At 40.0% G+C, this 19,146-nt stretch overlaps 1 protein-coding gene across 4 annotated transcripts in view; it reads left to right on the top strand.

Moving 5' to 3' along the window:
- The window catches only part of PDE7A (phosphodiesterase 7A), a 112,624-nt gene that overhangs the window by 59,653 nt on the left and 33,825 nt on the right, over nucleotides 1-19,146 (top strand). For all 4 annotated transcript variants that reach the window (XM_036263985.1, XM_036263981.1, XM_036263984.1 and 1 more), the window contains exons 2-3: nucleotides 5,236-5,296; nucleotides 11,915-11,998. In XM_036263985.1, coding sequence (XP_036119878.1) covers nucleotides 5,236-5,296; nucleotides 11,915-11,998 — 145 coding nt within the window. The remainder of the gene's footprint in view (nucleotides 1-5,235; nucleotides 5,297-11,914; nucleotides 11,999-19,146) is intronic.

Genomic DNA, 19,146 nt, shown 5'->3' with positions numbered 1-19,146 from the left:
TTTTCATGTCCTGTGCCCATCTTTTAATTGGATTGTTTGTCTTCCTTTTGTTGAGGTGTATGGGTATTTTATATATTTTGGATATTAATCCTTTATCCGATGTATCATCGACACATATATTCTCCCATACAGTGCGTTCCCATTCCATTTTGTTGCTGGTTTCTTTTGCTGTGCAGAAACTTTTTAGTTTGATGTACTCTCATTTAGTATATGACTTTTATTCTTTTCTTTATTGATAATGGAGAGAGGAAGGGAGAAGGAGAGAGATAGAAACATCAATGAGAGAGAACATCGATTGGCCGCCTCCTGGAGATTGGGCCCACAACCTGGACATGTGCCATGACCAGGAATCGAACCAGCGACCTCTTGGTGCATGGGTTAATGCTCAACCACTGAGCCACATTGGCCGGGCTAGTATATGACTTTTAAAATGGTAATGTTTAAAGTATGTATGTTAAGTCTGTGCTGCAGTGTTGGTGTATAAAGCACTTGTAAATATTTTATAAAATACAATGATCCTACCCTGGCCAGGTGGTGTGGTTGGTTGGACCATCGTTCCATGCACCAGAAGGTGCTATATTAAACCAAAAACCAAGACATGACTCTTATGAAATAAATCCAAATGAGACAGAAATATTTTTGTTTCTCAGTTGGGGCGCATAATGAGGGCAACAATTCAATGTTTCTCTCTCTCTCTATCTCTCTCTCTCTTTCTTTCTCTCCCTCTCTCTCTAAAAATAAGCATATTCTTGGGTGATGACTTAAAAAAAAAAGAATAATAATAATAAATAAAATACCATGATTCTAACATGTAATTCAAATTTTTGTAGTTAGAATTTATCATTTATAATGTATTTTTCCAAAATGAGTTACTTGCCCTGGCCGGTTTGGCTCAGCGGTTAGAGCGTCGACCTGCGGTCCTGAGAGACCCGGGTTTGGTTCCCGCTAAGGGCGCATACCTCGGTTGCAGTTTGTCCCAAAATGAGTTACTTTAGCCTGGCCAGTGTGGCTTGGTGGTTGAGTGGCGACCCATGCTCCAGGAGGTCGCTGGTTCGGTTCCCAGTCAGGGCACATGCCCAGGTTGTGGGCCAAATCCCCAGTGGGGGACATGCTGGAGGCAGCCCATCAATGTTCTCTCTTATCGATGTTTCTGTTTCCCTCTCCCTTCCTATCTGTCTAAAATCAATAAAGAAAAAAAATATTTTTAAAACAAAATTAGTTACTTTATTTATTTTTTAAATTATTTATTTTTGTTATAGACATTTCTCCTCCCCCCTCCAGATACCCTCATCCCTAACCCGCCCCCCTACCTCCACCCCACAAGCATTGTTGTCTAAGTCCATTGGTTACACACGCATGCATATAAATTCTTTGGTTTATCTCATCCCTCCCAAAATGAGTTACTTTAGATTATTCTACAATAAAGGATATTTTACCTTTCTAATTAGTGGCTGTTTTAGTAAATACCCTTCCTACTTTGGAAAAACAAAAAACAAAAAACCAACCACTCTTTCTAAGGAGGACTGTTAGAGATAACAGGCTAAAATTTGTTTTAACAAGCTGCTATCCAAATTATTATTGAGCACTAGCAGGTTGATAGATGTTGACCATGACAGGGTAGGTATTATATAATAATATCTATAGTCTCATTAGTATGATCTAACTGATAGAAATATTTATTTCTGCATAATATGCTTTCCAGGGTACTGAGTTTTCCACTAAAATGGTAATGTTAAGGGAGACCTGTAATACAATATTCTAACTATCTTTGTAGTGGGGATTGGAATAGTAGGTGTGAGAGGTGTCTTTCCATACCAAGTTTAAAGTGGGTGTTTGCTCCAGAAAAAATAGTTTAATGAAACAGTGCAGGAGGCTTCCTTAGGCTATTGTATTGGGGGAAGAGGCTTTAAGCATGTTGCTGCCAGTAGTGTGTTCTATATCCTTTAGCCCCTTGGGATTGGAGCTTCTGCTCTGTAGTGTTTTTATAGTAGATTCTTATTGTATTTTTAAATTTGATTTATTTAGTGAATGTATAACCACATGCTACAAAATTCAAAAGCTGTGCATTGAAAAGTTCTTCTCCACCTCTGTGTCACTCTGCCTCCTTGGAGGCAACCAGTGTTGAAAATTAGAATTTTTTTTAAACTTTTGTTTCATTCATATTTCATATTGTTTTTTGTGTGTGTTTTGTTAAGGATACATGAAATCATGTAAGAATTTACTTGATAGTTTTCTCTTAAATGATAAGCATTAAAGGAGATAATGATTTGGGAGTTGTTTTGCATACTAAATTTAAATGAGAGCTTTAAATAAATTTTTCTTTATAATAATAGTAAAGTTTTTTTAAAGGAGATTTCTAGGTGTATGTTGAGGAGTTATAAATCTTATGCCAGAGATCTGTGAGGGAAGAACATTATTAATCTGATAAGTAAAATGCAGTCTCACTGCTTTAATGTGTATTTTTTTTGTTAATGAAGTCAGACATTTTTTTTCTTGTGTTTACTGGCTTATTTCTCTTATTGCAAATTGCATGTTTATGTTCTACCTGTTTTCTGCATTATTCATCATTTTGTAATTGATATGTGAAGCACTTTTTCCCCCCTTTCATTTTTAGGCTATTCTGTAGTCGGGGGAAATTAGCCCTTGTCATATCTGTTCAATTCATTTTTCTTGGTTTGAGGTTTGTATTTTGCCTTTGTTTATGATATATTTTACCATATATAATTTAACTTTGTAGTAGCCGAAGTGATCCATTTTCATGACTTTTGGATTTATTAGGACAGTGAGAAAGGCCTTTTCTATTTAAGAATTTTTTAATATGGTCATATTTTCTTTTCATTTAACTTCTAGGTTTTTAATATGTCTTCATATCAGTGCTATTCATTAACTTATTTGCAAAAAAACACTTATTTACCAAATGTTTATTTAGAATCTACTAAATAATAGCTACTGTTTGGAGGGACAGGAGTACAGTGGTGAATAAGATAGACACAGTTCCTGCTCTTGTGGAGATTTATTTTAGAACATGCAAACAAGGTAACAACAGCTAAGTGCTGTACAACAGCTAAGAGCATGAAGGTAGGGAGCTGTGGAAGAGGGTGATCTTAAGTGACTTCAGATTTGGTAGTCTGGGAATGCTTCTCGGAAGAGGTGACATTTCATGTAGAACCTGAGAGGTGAGAAGTGGACAGTGATGCAGTGATCCCGACAGGGGAATGGCAAGAATAAAGGCTGTACGTTTGGCGAGATTGAGGAAGAGCATGGAGGCCAGGGTGGCTGGGTCGTCATGGTGAGGATACGGTGAGAGAGATAGACACACCATGGATACCTCTGGAAATCAGAGCTTGGTGTTTGGACTTAGTGAGAGCCACTGGAGGGTTTGAGCAGTAAGCTGAAATGTTCACTCTTGCTTCTGTGTGAAGAGTGGACTAGGGGCCTAGAGATGCATCAGGAAAACCAGTCAGCAGCCCATTGCAGGTGCCCAGACAGAACGAAGAAGTGAAGATAGAGGAAGGGAGTTAGATGTGAAGGCAGAATTGGCAGGGCTTGCTGAGGGTGTTTCAGCTCTTATAAAGTTGTTTCTGTTTTAGTAATTGTATTTTAAATTTGCAATATTTGCTTTTTTGTAATACCTTCATTGATATGTAATTCACATACCATACAATTCATTCATCTAAAGCATACAATTCAGTGATTTTTAGTGTATTCAGAATTGTGCAGTCATGACCACAGTTAATTTGAGAACATTGTCATCACTGCAGATAGAAACCCTGTACCCATAACTCTCACTCCCCGTTCCCGCCTACTTTCCCAACTCGAGACAACCACCAGTCTGCTTTCTGTCTCTCTGGATTTGCCTATTTTGGACATTTTGTTTAAATGGAACCATATCCTACGTTTTACTTTGTAACTGGCTCCTTTTCCTCAATATACTGTTCTCAAGGTTCATCAGTGTTGTGTCGTGTGTCAGTATTTCATTCCTTTTTATGTCTGGATAGTACTGTTGTAGGACTATACTACATTTTATCTATCCATTCATTAGTTGATGGACATTTGGTTGTTTTCATTTTGTGGCTAGTATGAATAATGTTGCAAGATACATTTTTATATGCGTCTATTTTAAAACAAAAAATACATTTTAAAATCTCCTATCTTTCACCCTGGCCACTGTGGCCCAGCGGTTAGAGTGTCGAACCGTGGACCAGAGAGTCACAGGTTTGATTCCTGTCGAGGGCACGTACCTCAGTTGCAGTTTGTCCCTGGCCCTGGTCGGGGTCGTGCAGGAGGCAGCCAGTCGATGTGTCTCTCACGTCAATGTTTCTCTCTCTTTCCCTCCTTCCCTCCCACCCTATCGGAAGACAAATGGAAAAATATCCTCGGGTGAGGATTTAAAAAATAAATAAATTAAAAAAATAAATAAATAAAATCTCCTATCTTTCAATGACATCCTGTTTTATATTTTATAAATTCATTGACTTCTCAAATCTGAGTACACTCCTTACTTTTAAAAAATTCTCTTATTTCTTGCTAACCTCTGGATCATTTGTTGTTGTTTTTTATTTCATTCCATTTATTTTTATTTTATGTTAATTCTCACCCAAGGATATTTTTCCATTGATTTTTAGCTAGAGTGGAAGGGGGTGGGGGGAGAGAGAGACACATCAATTGGTTGCCACCCACACAACCTCCACTGGAGCGAGGATCAAACCTGTAACCCAGGTACATGCCCTCACCAGGAATCAAACCTGGGACCCTTCGGTCCGTGGGCTGTCTCTCTAACCACTGAGCCAAACCAACCTGGGCTCATTCCATTTATTTTTAGCTAATGAGTTTCTTCAGATGTCTGTGATTCTTGTTTGTCTGCTAATTCATGTTTAAAAGAAGGGAATAGTAAAGCAGTTGAGCCATATCTCTTTTTTAGTTCTGTTTACCTCTACAGAAGGTCTCTCCATGAGTGGACTTGTGTGACATACTCCAACATTGAATTTCACTACTGTGCATGCCTCACTCTGAAGCCATGTTTGTGGTCATGCTTAACCATCTGGTGTTATGACTACTTGTCCTCTTTACAAACTGTAGAGTTCAAGAGCAGATGCCATATCTAATTTCATTTTGTATATCCAAATCTCCCTTCACTATGCTTCACGAATAATAAATACATTTGTTGAATTGAATTTTATATCACGTTTAATTGTCATGCATTAAAAATGTGTGTATTTTTTTTTTTTTTTTTAGAGGCGTGGAGCTATTTCCTATGACAGCTCTGATCAGACTGCATTGTACATTCGTATGCTAGGTAAGCATTTTTGTTTTGTACCAATATCAGTTAATTTTATTATCTACTATTATTTAAAATTGAGATACTGTATATTTAATTGGGTACTTTACATCACTGTTTGCACCAGAAATAATCTATTACTGTTTGAAATTGAAGCTAGAAACCAGTGTTGCATGAGATGTGAATCAAGCGGCATTTTAGTGATAGGTAATTGAGAAATTTGGCTTAATCACTGGGACTCTGTCACTAGTAACTAATTTTAAATTGCATCCTGAGTATTCTTCCTAAAAAGAGGTAGTAGGGCTATTTTTGCCCAGTGTGGCTCAGTATTTGAGCAATGTCCCATGGACCAAGAGGTCGCTGGTTCAATTCCCAGTCAGGGCACATGCCCAGGTTGTGGGCCAAATCCCCAGTGGGGGGCATGCAGGAGGCAGCCAATCAATGTTCTCTCTCATCGATATTTCTATCTCTCCTTCTCTCTTCCTCTCTCTCTAAAAATCAATAAAAACATATATTTTTTAAAAAGAGTCTTAGAGTTGTGGAGTTGCTAAGCACTAAATAGATGGCCATGTGAACACAGACAAAGATGAGGCCATGAAATACCTGATCGGAGAGTCCTGTTGCTGGATGTATTTTGTTCTCAGTTGGCTGGCAAGGAAGACCATTTGTCTTCTAATCCCAGTTCTTCAGTGTTTTTTTTTTGTTTTGTTTTGTTTTTTTTATCCTCACCCGAGGACATTTTTCCATTTTTTGCACAGATAGAGTGGGAGGGAGAGAGAGGAAGAGAGAGAGAGAGAGAGAAACATCGACGTGAAAGAGGCACATCGAGTGGCTGCCACCCGCACGACCAACCAGGGCCGGGGACAAACTGCAACCGAGGTATGTGCCCTTAGCGGGAACCGAACCCGGGTCTCTCCGGACCGCAGGCCGATGCTCTAACCACTGAGCCAAACCGGCCAGGGCAGTTCTTCAATTTTTAATGTATTACTTAGATCCACAAAGTAAAATGAATTTTCATGTATGTGTGTGTAATTTTCTTCCTCTCTCTCTGCCAGATTTAGCTCTTTACTAACCCCACACTCTTTTTTTTTTTTTTTGTGGTACATGCCCTTAGCAGGAACCGAACCCGGGACTCTGGTCCACAGGCCAACGCTCAACGCTCAACTGGCCAGGGCTAACCCTACACTCTTGATCCCTCTTACTTTAATTCCTACTGTTAAAATGTACTGTTAAGATTCCAGTAGGCAAACTGCTCATCTTTTCTTCAAAGCATCTTCCATGATGACCCCTCATGCTTTGAATTCTTCCCTTGATTCTGTGATATTGAGCATTCCTTATTCTTCACCTACTTTTTGTTGTTGTTGGGTTGTGTGTGTGTGTGTGAAGTCATTAGTTCCTTTTCATACTCTTAAGCCTAAATGTTCTCCCGTGTCCTGTTTTAGCTCTGTTTCCTTTTTTCCCTCTTTAATGTAGCTTGTGTATCTTACCTACCTCTGTTTCATTCTCTCTGGTACATATTTTCCCCCATGAATGTTCAGCCCTTTCTTCTTCACTGTGTCCATCGCTCTCTCCAAACCTATTCAGAATTCCTCTGTCCTTGAAAAAGAGCTTTAGACTCATGTTTTTTTAAAACTCTATTGAACTTGTCCACATGTGTGTATAACAGGTACTTCATATTTAACATGTCTATTAAACAAAAGATTTGTGTTCCCAAGGCTGTTCACTTTGCAGTCTTGCCATCCCAGAAAATGTAACTCCATTCTCCTGGAGTCATTCTGACTCTTATTTGTTATGTACTCTTTGTCTACTTCATCGGAAAATCTTCTTGGTTGATTCCTGCAAAATAAAACCAAAATTCTGCCACCCCAAATGCTGTTACAATCTGATCTAAGCCATAGTTGATTTTTAACTATAGTCACGTTGTTGTACATTAGAGCCCCAGAACTTATCTTGTATAACTGAATGTTGTGCCCCTTGACCAATATTTCCCCCTGTACACCCCCCCCCCCACAAGCCATAGTTATTGCCGTGTTTATTGCTCTCACTCCTTAATTGATTTCTCTGTATCTACTTATGTGACTGTACTCAACTCTAGTCTACCCAGCCAGAATGAGACTCTTCAGACATGAGTTAAATAAATCACTCTCACTTGTACGTTCAGAGTTCTCTAATGGCTTTCTGTCATAGAGTAACTGCCAAAGCTATTGTAATGTCCCATGAAAGTCCAACGTGATCTGGCCCTACTACCTCTCTGACCTCACCTCCCACTACTTCCCTTCACTCACCTCACCCCAGCCATGCTGCCCTCTTTGCTTGACCTTGAACATGCCGAGCATACGTCCATCTAAGGGTATTTATACTTGTTCTTTCTTACGCCTGGACCGTCTTCCTCCACATAGCCTCACAGCCTCACATCCAGCAGGTCTCTGCTCAGATGCCTTTTCAGTGAGGCCGTCTCTGACTGCACTAATGAATCACTCCTCCCTCCTGTTCCTCTTACCTTACTTCGTTTTCTCCATGTTACCTGTTGCCATCATCTGAAGAATGAAATTATTTATTTATGTATTTATTCATTCATTTATTTATTTATTTTTAATTCTCATCCGAGGATAATTTTTCCTTTAATCTTCAGATAGAGTGTGGGTGGGGGGAGAGAAATGTCACTGTGAGAGAGACACATCTACTGGCTGCCTGCTGCCTGACCCTGACCAGGGCCGGGAACGAACTGCAACCGAGATATGTGCTCTTGACTGGAATCAAACCTGAGACTCTTTGGTCTGCGGGCTGATGTTCTAACCATTAAGCCAAACTGGCCAGGGCTGAAATGATTTATTTTTTATTTGCCTCATTCCGTGAAAGGATAAGCTTCATGAAGACAGGGACTTGATGTATTTCACTTACTGCTGTATTTCTCAAACCTGAAGTGTGGTTGGGTGCTCAGTAAACATTTATTGCAGAATGAAGGAATCATCGCATGAGAAAAGTGATTAATCATTATGGGATAGACTCATGGTAGATGACATGAACCTTGAAAGAAGTGATGGCCTACTTCCTGTCAAGAAGGCAGCATAAGTAAATGGGGTACTCACCTCCTCCCACAACCACATGAAAATTACAACTAAACTACAGAACAACATCATTCAGAACCACCTGACATTGAGCTGAATGGAAGTCCTACAACTACGAAATTAAAGAAGCAGCCACATCCAGACTGGTAGGAGGGGCGGAGGCGCAGACGGGCTGGTCCCATACCCATGTGTGGCAGATAAAAACCAAGAGGGACACCTCGGCTGTGAAGGTCCTCTCTGAGGACTGAGGGGTCCCCATCTTCCACCAGGCTCCCAGCTCAGGGTTCCAGTGCCAGGAAGAGAAGTCCGCATAACTGGCTGTAAAACCATTAGGAACTGAGACTGAGGGAGGCTGAGGCTGCTGGAGCCCCAGGAAGCTCCTCTTAAAGGGCCCACGCACAGACATACGTGGACTTGCTCCTTCTGGGCTCCAGCGTTGGGGAGGCGGCTTAAAAGGCATCAGAGACATACAGGGAAGAACTGAGTTGTTTAGCATTGGGGCGAGAGCTAAAGGGGCAACTTTCTCCCAGACAGACTTGCTGTGGGAGGCCTGTGTTCCTTTGGTGAGCCCTTCTCTGGGGCAGCAGACAGCCACCATATCTGGGACTCCAGCAACCTGGCTCACACTGTTTGCCCTGCCCTGGTGATTCTCCAAGGCCCTGCCCCACCCAGCTTTTGAGCTCACCCAAGCTGTTTCCAATGGCTTTACCATAGGATTGGCCTGTCTTGGATCCTGCTTCAGAGTTTCCTAAAATATCCTCAAAAAGCAGCATCTGAGCTCAGCCAGCCCCATACCTCTCATTAAGTACCCCCAGGCCTGGCACTAGAAGCAGTCAGCCTTGGTTTACAACTTGGCTTTTCCTGGGCACCTCCAAGCCCAGCACAAGAAGCAGCCATCTGCAGTTCACTTTGTAGCTTATACTGGGTGGCCCTGGGTAGAACACAGGCAGTGGCTGACCTTACCCCAGAGCCAGCACACCCAGTGGACAGCTTCAGACCACATCGAAACACCACCACCCAACCACCTCCACAAGTGACACACTCAATGATCAGACTCAGCGGGTACCAGAGCCCTCATGAAGTAAGTCTTGCTCTGTGTGTTAGGCCCTTCCAAGGGAGTCAGAGGCCAGTGGTCATTGGGCGCAGCCAATCCTTGCAGCTTATCAGCTTGAGTAAATTCTTCCCGTTGATGTGCCAACAGCATTCAAGACTCAGTTACAAGAGAAGGGTGTGCAGTCCATACTAGGGATCACCTCAAGGACCCAGCTGGGGTGGTCAGGGAGACTGTGCCACTGGATCCTACAGGACACCTACAACAATAGGCTACCCTAGAAAGCCTAAGAGATATAGCAACTCTGCCTAATACATACAAACAAACACAGGGAAGCAGCCAAAATGAGGAGACAGAGAAAAATATCCCATATGAAAGAACAGAATAGAATTCCAGGAAAAGAACTAAACAAAATGGAAATAAGTAATCAATGAGATGCAGAGTTCAAAACACTGGTTATAAAGGTGTTCAAGGACTTTAGTGAGACCTTCAAGGAACTGAGAACATCCACAACATAAAAAATGACCAGTCAGAAATGAAGGCTGCATTAACTGAAATAAAGAATAATTTACAGGGAATCAATAGTAGAGTAGATGAAACCATGAAGCACACCATTGATTTGGAATATAAGGAAGCAAAAAACACCCAATCAAAATAGCAAAAAGGAAAAAAAATCCAAAAAATGAGGACAGTGTAAGGAGCCTCTGGGACAACTTCAGGCGTACCAACATTTTCATCATAGGGGTCCCTGAAGAGAAAATAAGAAATTGAAAACCTATTTGAAACAGTGATGACAGAAAACTTCCCTAACTTGGTGAAGGAAACAGACATACAAGTCCAGGAAGCACAGAGAGTCCCGAACAAGATGAACCCAAAGAGGTCCACACCAAGACACATCATCATCAAAATGCCAAAAGTTAAAGACAAAGAATCTTAAAAGCAGCAAGAGAAAAGCAGTTAGTTACCTACAGTGGAGCTCCCATAAGACTGTAGGCTGATTTCTCAAAAGAAACTTTACAGGCCAGAAAGGGGTGGCAAGAGATATTCAAGGTGATGAAAAGCAACAACCTACAGCCAAGATTACTCTATCCTACAAAGCTATCATTTAGAATCAATGGCCATATAGAGAGTTTCCCAGACAAGAAAAAGCTAAAGGAGTTCACCACCAAACCAGTATTATATGAAATGTTAAAGGATCTTCTTGAAGGAGAACAACAACAAAAATGTGAACAATAAAATGGCAATAAATACATATCTGTCAACAATTAATCTACAAATAAAATGAGCAAGCAGAACAGAAACAGACTCATAGATATAGAGAACTTTTTCTTGCTTGCCAAATGGGAGGGGGCTGGGCGATGAGTGAAGAAGATGAAGGACTTAAGAAGTACATATTGGTTGTTAGACTGATGGACCTTAAAGGGAATGGGGGGGGGGGGCAGAGCGGGGAGAGATAAACCAAAGAACTTCTATGTATGTGTGCATAACTATGGACACAGACTATAGTGTGGGGAAGGCAGGAGAGGGCAGTATTGGGGAGGAGAGGGGGTCAATGGGAGAGAAAAAAGAGGACATCTGTAATACATTCAACAATAAAGATAAGTTAAAAAAAAGAAGTGATGCCTTACTTAGAGAAACAAAGAGTAGGCAGAAAAGCCTCAGGGCACGTAGAATTGCAGGAGCACAGGGACAGGGACTAAAGACTTAAAGGTTATGAACCTGGAGGCTGTGGAAGTATAGTGGAGCCACAGAGCAAGGTTTAAACCCTGACTCACCCTTTACTTTGTGGCATCTTTAAAATGAGATAAAGGTCCTACTGTCAGTTGGTTAGAGATTTAAATAAATAATGTCTGTAAGGCCCAAAAAGAGTGCCTGGTCCATGGCATGCTGTGGTGCTGTTTGGAGCAGTACATGTGAGCATTACTGTAGAAATAATGCTGAGCTTGTAAAGACCAAAGTGTAAGCCAGCTGAAGGCCATGGGTATACCCACTGTCAGTGAAAAGAGATTGATCAGATTACACAGGGCTGATCTGGAACATTTTAATGTTCTGTACATTTTTAAAAATTGTACGCTGCTTTAGAGTAGGCATTTTCTGTTTCTTCATATCCCCTATAGTGTGTAGTATAGTGCTAGGTACAGAGTAGACAGTTTATAAATATTAGTTTCTCCTGTGGCTTTTTAACATTTTGTGCTGAGGATTTTTTTAAAATTCCAAGTGAGTAATAAAAGATTAAGTTTAATTATCATACACTTGAGTCATCTTTCAGAAGGCTAACTTTAAAATATAGATTATAATAATTATTGTAGGAGTAGATTTTGAAAATCAACAAAAATCTTCATCTAGCTTTACAACTCAGTAAAATTTATATAAATCAACTCTTAACTGCTTATTCCAAATATATTACTAGTGAGCCATTACTTATGAATTCGATACCACATAGACCTTTGTTGCATGAGGGAGCTTCTTCCCAGATGGTAGTCTTCTAAACCTATGTTTCGTTCTTGTTCCATCCAGGAGATGTACGCGTAAGGAGCCGAGCAGGGTTTGAATCAGAAAGAAGAGGTTCTCATCCATATATTGATTTTCGTATTTTTCACGGTAAGTGTTGGCAGACACAATATTTCTCTCAGATGTTGAGTAGACTTCAGATCTTTGTAAAATTATATAATTTACCAAGGAAAAAAGACTATAAGAAAAAACTATATTATGTTTGGAATGTTTTAAAAACACTGGGTCATGATAAATGACATTTATTCCTAGATAAAGTTTGTAAAATGTTTAGAGATAATTAGAAATATGACAGCTAATGTACTTTTTCTTCTTTTTAATTGAAATGTGAAATTACTTTGGTACATTTATTTTATTTAAAAAAATTTTTTTCTCTATTTTAAAATTTTATTTTTAAATTATAGTTAACATTCACTATTATTTTGTAATAGTTTCATGTGTACAGCATAGTGGTCAGACAATCATATACTTTGCAATATTATTGACTATATTCCCTATGCTGTACTTTACATCCCCGTGACTATCAATTTGCGCTTCTTAACTTTCACCTCTTTCATCCAGCTTCCCAACTTCCTTCCCTTCCAACAACCATCTGTCTGTCCTCTGTATCTATGAGTCTATTTCTAAAAAAAAATATTTTTTTAAGTTTTTTACTCCAAGTGTTTTGTCTTCACTACTCCAGGTGTTTTTGTGCAAATGACATTTTCTAAAGGTATTGCATATTTAACAAGGTATCTCCTTTTAGTTAATTTGAAAATGTACATCACCTTTAAAGATGTCTGGTAGAATGCATATTTTGAAAATAAATGGAGGAAAGAGAAAAGGGGAAAAAACAGAACTTCTAAAACCTTTAAATATTAAACACATTAAGTCTGTTTCTGGAGAAGTTCCACTTTTGGTAATGTTGGATAAATTATTTTGATTAATACTCTATTTGAAAATATTAGAAAAATTGAAGATGTATTTGAGAATGCTTTTAAGGCAGAGAGATGTGCTACTTTTCCCCTTAATAGTATCTGTTGATTCTGGGAAAGGTGAATGATAAGCTGAGGAGAGATTCTGGTGAACACTCAAGTCTAGAAAAACAAAAACAGGTGTTTATAACTCACCAAGGGTTGGAGATTGGTCCTGGTAAACCTTCGATGTCTAAGTTGGAAACACCAAAGTGCTAAACCTTAGAAATAAATCCCAGCTTTGAAACATCTCAACCAGTGACTAGATTAAGGTGATCTGTTATTTTGATGCCCCTAGTCACCTGCTAGAAGTAAATATTAATCCTCTAAGTCTCAAATAACTTCTAAATTTTTTATGTGCAACATCAAACAATGAATTAAAAATAAAAAGTCATAAAGAGACAAGACAATGTGACCAAAAATGAAGAAGAAACAACAGGTAATAGAAATATTCATAAGGCATCCTAATTTAGAATTATTGTGCATGGGCTTTAAAATAATTAAATATAATTGCATTGATAAAAAGAAAGAGACAGGACTGAGAATGTCATTGGAATACTGAAAATTGTGAAAGAAGAACCAAATGGAAAGTCTAAAAATGAAAAATATACCTTAAATATCAACACATTGGAGATGATTTAACAGCAAATAAGACCAAAATGAAGAGATAATTAGTGAATTGAAAGATTGGTCAGAAGAAAATACTTAGAATGAAACACAATGAGGCAAAAGGAAGAAAATACAGAAAAGACATGAGGAATATGTTCAGTTACGTATTGCTCTGTACCTGTCAAGAATTGTGGAGAATCTGGGATTTTTACCTTCTAAACTAACAAGTTTGCCTGGTACTGCTTCATGGATGCTGGTAGGAGGCACAAGACTCCTGGATCAGAGACAAAGAACTTTATTATTCATGACACAGCAACATGAATATCATTCTGTGTCATTTCTTCCACCACCACCCTTCCCCATATCCTACAGTGGCAACAAGGATGGGTTTATGTGGATATTTTACAAACAACGAGTTTTCTTTTTATCACGTCTGAGTAATATGAGCTTGGGGAATTTACCCCTTTTATATAGTAAGAATACCCTTTGTCCCAGCGAAAGATCTTATTTATCCCTTAAGGATGCTAGCTGCAAACACAGTCCTGCGAAATTGGTCAGGTCATAGGTTCTTGACACATCCACGAAAAATTGAACTGACAATGGGGTCTTTGTGGAGGATTGCTTTTCTCAGTAGTAACAAATAATCCCAAAACATATGGGCATAAAACAGCCTTTTGTTATGATCATAAATCTGAGAGTTAGTAATTCAGTCTGGGTTTGATTTGTCTCTGCTTCACAATGTCCTCATCTTCACCTGGGGCAGTTTAAATAGCTAGAGATGGTTGGGATGGCTCCATCTTTTGAAAGATTCTGGCATGATTATAAATAGTAATAGCAGCTACCATCTTGATAGTTACTTCTTTTCATGAAATTCACCAAAGCTTATTGACTGAAATTCACCAAAGCTTATTGGCATCATACAGACAGGAAGGCATGGTCTCTCTACCAACGTCAAAAAAAATACAAGGAATATATGTTTTTACATTGTTTTTCATTCCTCATAAGGGCATTATTATTATTTTTTTTCATTTTCTATTTCCCCTGGTGCATGGTAATGTTCCATTCCATGTAAATGTATTTTGCCCATTATCTTGAGCTTTTTATTCATTTTAGCATTTTATGCAACCCCATACTAGGGCAGTAAGAGAATCTTTTCAGGATACTTACATCATAGCATAAAAGCTGTTAACTTTAAGCTTTGTCTTGTTCATCTTTGTGTTCCTGTTCTCTGGCAGTCTCTGGCTCATCGTAGAGATTGAATAGTTTTGTTGCATCAAATTGTCTAAAATCGGCCCTGGCCTGTGTGGCTCAGTGGGTTGGGCATTGTCCCATGCACCAAAAGGTTACAAGTTTGTTTCCTGATCAGGGTACATGCCTGGGTTGTGGGATAGATCCCTAGCAGCGGGTGTGCAGGAGGCAGCTGATCAGTGTATCACTCTCACATCGATGTTTCTCTCTCCCTAAAAAAAAACTGTTTATCTTCTATCAGTTAGATTGTATAGGGTCCCATTTGTATTTCTCTAAGTATAATGTGTATTAACTGTTAACCAAATTCAATCTGGTTACTGCCTTTCTGTTGAATCAAATATCTTGTATTGTTTTATGTAATGTTCCACTATGAAAACATAAAAAACTCTCCCTAAATTTTCCCTTGATCTTCATGTGTGTTTGATTTGGGGTTGTTTCCTGTCTTTCTACCAGGGCTGTGTTAGACTTGGATACTTGTTTCATGTTTAGTTATATGATCAGAAAGAACATCTGTTTTTGTGTGTATTTTGGGCTTAAAAGCTTATGTCATACTGATTTGTTTTAAATTATCTCTGTCTATAATATATAGTAACTCTCATAAGGGTAGATCCTATTATATTCAGAAGCTTTTTCTGCTTCTCACTTTAAGCATAAAAGTTGGTGCTTGGCATTTCCCTTTGCCATGACTTTCTTTGTTACAGTGTTTGTTTTTTTTTTTTTATTGTATTTCCTACTGTACTGCCTAGTCATTATTAACTATTTACAAGCATGTTTTTTCAGCCATTATTTGTTTGATCTGCTAAAGTGGCTTTGTTTGATCTCCTTCAAGTGTGAGCATGCCAGCCTCTACTCATAGCTGTGGTGTTGTGGACTAAGGTCATACTTTAAGTTTTAGTTTGTTCCCAATCATTCATTTGAAATAGTTTCTGGTTGTTTCAAAAACATTTCTGTCATCATTTGTGAAGATACAACAGAAAGCAATAATCTCATGTCCTTTTTCATCATGAAGGTTCCTGCCTCCTTCCTGTAACACTTTCCTCACTAAGCAGTGCTTGTAGAGATGAGCCCTGTTGTATTGAATCAAATTAGGAAGCAGCATTCTGCCCTGTGTGCGTGTATTTTTAAAAACTTATCAAGTTTTCAGGTGATTGTAAAATGCCTGCATTGAAAACTACTGGTTTCTTTTTTTTTCTTTTTTTGTTAATCCTCACCCAAGGATATTTTTCCATTGATTTTTAGATAGAATGGAAGAGGGGTTGGGGAGGGGAGAGAAAGAGAAACATCGATGTGAGAGAGACACATCGATTGGTTGCCTCCTGAAGGACCCTGGTCAGGGCCGGGCACTAAACCACATCCGAGGTACATACTCCTGACCAGAATTGAACACGTGACCCTTCAGTCCCAGGGCTGTCGCTCTAACCACTGGGCAAGACTGGCCGGGGCAAAACCACTGATTTCTTATCTACTGGATATCTTCTCTAACTTCGTAGCGTAAATTAGGGACTTTAATGGTAATGTAAGTCTACTTTGGAGAATTGGGGAAATTGGAGATTTAAGTTTAGGCTTTATTTTGTGTGCTACCCATTAAGGCCGTGTGTACTTTCTTTCCTTCTTTTTTCTCAGCTCACTAATAAGGGAATTAAAAATATAATAAAGTCTGGCTGGTGTGGCTCAGCGGGTGAGCGTCGACCCATGCACCAAGAGGTTACCAGTTCAATTTCCGGTCAGGACACATGCCCAGGTTGTGGGCCTGGTCCCCAGTTGGGCGCATGGAGGAAGTGGCCAATTGATGTTCCCTCTCATCAGTGTGTCTATAACCCTCTCCCTCTCACTTCCTCTCTCTAAAATCAATAAAGGAAAAAATAAAAATTTTTTAAAAATATAATAAATGAGGAGCTATGTTCAAGTCCTGAATTTAAGCATAAGAGGGAACCAACACAACCCATAACTGAAGAGCGGAAATGCCCAGTCCATACAATAATAAGACTAATCTTTTAAAAGGATTTTTTTATCTTTATTATTGAATGTAGTACAGATGTTCCTCGTTTTTCCCCCATTGACCCCCTCCTCCCCACTCCTGCCCCCCTCCCCTCCTGCCTTTTCCCACACTGTTGTCTGTGTCCATTGGTTATGCATATAATTTCTCTGGTTTATTTCTTCCCACTCCCCAACCCCCTTCTCTTTGAGATTTGTCAGTCTAGCAACCAATTTGTTCTTCTTAATCCCTTCACCTTTTTCACCCATTCCTTCAACCCCCCTCCCATCTGGCAACCAGCAAAATGTTCTCTATATCTACGAGAATGTTTCTGTTCTCCCTGTTCATTTTGTTTGTAGATTCCATTGTCGATAGATATGTATTCATTGCCATTTTGTTTGTTCATATATTTCATCTTTTTCTTCAAGAAGACCCTTCAACATTTCATATAATAACGGTTTGGTGGTGATGAACTCCTTTAACTTTTTCTTGTCTGGGAAACTCTTTATATGGCCATCGATTCTAAATGACAGCTTTGCAGCATAGAGTAATCTTGGTCGTAGGTTCTTGCTTTTCATCACTCTGAATATTTCTTGCCACTCCCTTCTGGCCTGCAAAATTTCTTTTGAGAAATCAGCTGACAGCCTTATGGGAATTCCTTTGTAGGTAACTAACTGCTTTTCTCTTGCTGCTTTTAAGATTCTCTCTTTGTCTTGAACCTTTTGCATTTTGATGATGATGTATCTTGGTGTGGGCCTCTTGGGGTTCATCTTGTTTGGGACTCTCTGTGCTTCCTGGACTTGTATGTCTGTTTCCTTCACCAAGTTAGGGAAGTTTTCTGCCATTATTGTTTCAAAGAGGTTTTCGATTTCTTGTTCTCTCTCTTCTCCTTCTGGCACCCCCAAGATGTGAATGTTGGCACACTTGAAGTTATCCCAGAGGCTTCTTACACTATCCTCATTTTTTTGGATTCTTTTTTCTTTTTGCTGTTCTGATTGGGTGTTTTTTGCTTCCTTGTATTCCACATCGATCGTTTGCTTCTTGGATTTACGTACTTTACTATTGAATCTGTGTAAATTATTCTTTTTTTTTTTTATTTTTTTTTTATTTTTATCCTCACCCGAGGATATTTTTCCATTTTTTGTACAGATAGAGTGGGAGGGAGAGAGAGGAAGGGAGAGACAGACAGAAACATCGACGTGAAGGGACACGTCGAGTGGCTGCCACCCGCACGACCAACCAGGGCCGGGGACAAACTGCAACCGAAGTACGTGCCCTTAGCGGGAACCGAACCCGGGTCTCTCCAGACCGCAGGCCGACGCTCTAACCGCTGAGCCAAACTGGCCAGGGCTGTAAATTATTCTTTATTTCAGTTAGTGCCTCCTTCATTTCTGACTGGTCCTTTTTTATGCTCTTGAGGCCCTCACTAAATTCGCTGAGGTTCTCACTGAATTCATTGAGCATTCTTATAAGCAGTATTTTGAACTCAGCATCTGTTAGGTTGCTTATCTCCATTTCACTTAGTTCTTTTCCTGGACATTTTTCTGTTCTTTCATTTGAGACCTGTTTCTTTGTCTCCTCATTTTGGCTGCCTCCCTGTGTTCATTTCTATGTATTACTTAACGAGAGGTATGAGACCAGATGCTGCTTGTTTGAAAGAGTTTAGGAAAACCTGAAGCAGGATCAAAGATAGGCCAATCCTATGGTTAAGCAACTGGCAACAGCTTGAGTGGACCTGAAACCTGCGTGGGGCGGGGCCTCAGGGAATCACCAGGGCGGGGCAACCAGTATGAGCCAGGTTGCCAGAGTCCCAGATATGGCGGCTGTCTGCCTCCCCAGGGAAGGGCTCACCAAAGGGACAAAGGCCTCTAACAGCACGTTTGGTTTGTCCCGGAGAAAGCCCCCTCTCCAGCCCTCACTCCAATGCCAAACAGCTCAGTTCTTCCCTGTATATCTCTGGTGCCCCTCGAGCTGCCTCCCCTCCGAGCTTAGAGGGAGAGAGTCCGATAAGTCCGTGCGCGGGCCCTTTAGGGAGCTGCCTGGGGCTCCAGCCGCTTCAGCCTCCCTGAGCCTCAGTTCCCGCTGGTTTTTCCAGCCAGAAGTTATGGGGATTCTCTTCCTGGCACTGGAACCCTGAGCGGGGCGTCTGGTGTGGGACGGGGACCCCTCAGTCCTCAGGGAGGACCTTCCCAGCAGAAGTATCCTCTTGATTTTATCTGCCCAAGTGGGTGTGGGACCAGCTCGTCCACCTCCACCCCTCCTACCAGTCTCCATGAGGCTCCTTCTTTAATTCCGTAGTTGTAGGACTTCCATTCAGCTTGATTTCAGGCGGTTCTAAATGATGGTTGTTCTGTAGTTTAATTGTAACTTTGATGTGGTTGTGGGAGGACGCAGTACTGCGCTTACCTACGCCGCCATCTTGACCGGAATGTTCTTTAAAAGGATTTTACATT

Source organism: Molossus molossus, unplaced genomic scaffold (genome assembly GCF_014108415.1).
Source record: "Molossus molossus isolate mMolMol1 unplaced genomic scaffold, mMolMol1.p scaffold_m16_p_16, whole genome shotgun sequence".
NCBI classification, from domain to species: Eukaryota; Metazoa; Chordata; class Mammalia; order Chiroptera; family Molossidae; genus Molossus; species Molossus molossus.
The sequence above is the reverse complement of the archived record's forward strand: the minus strand, read 5'-3'. Positions and strand labels throughout refer to the sequence as shown.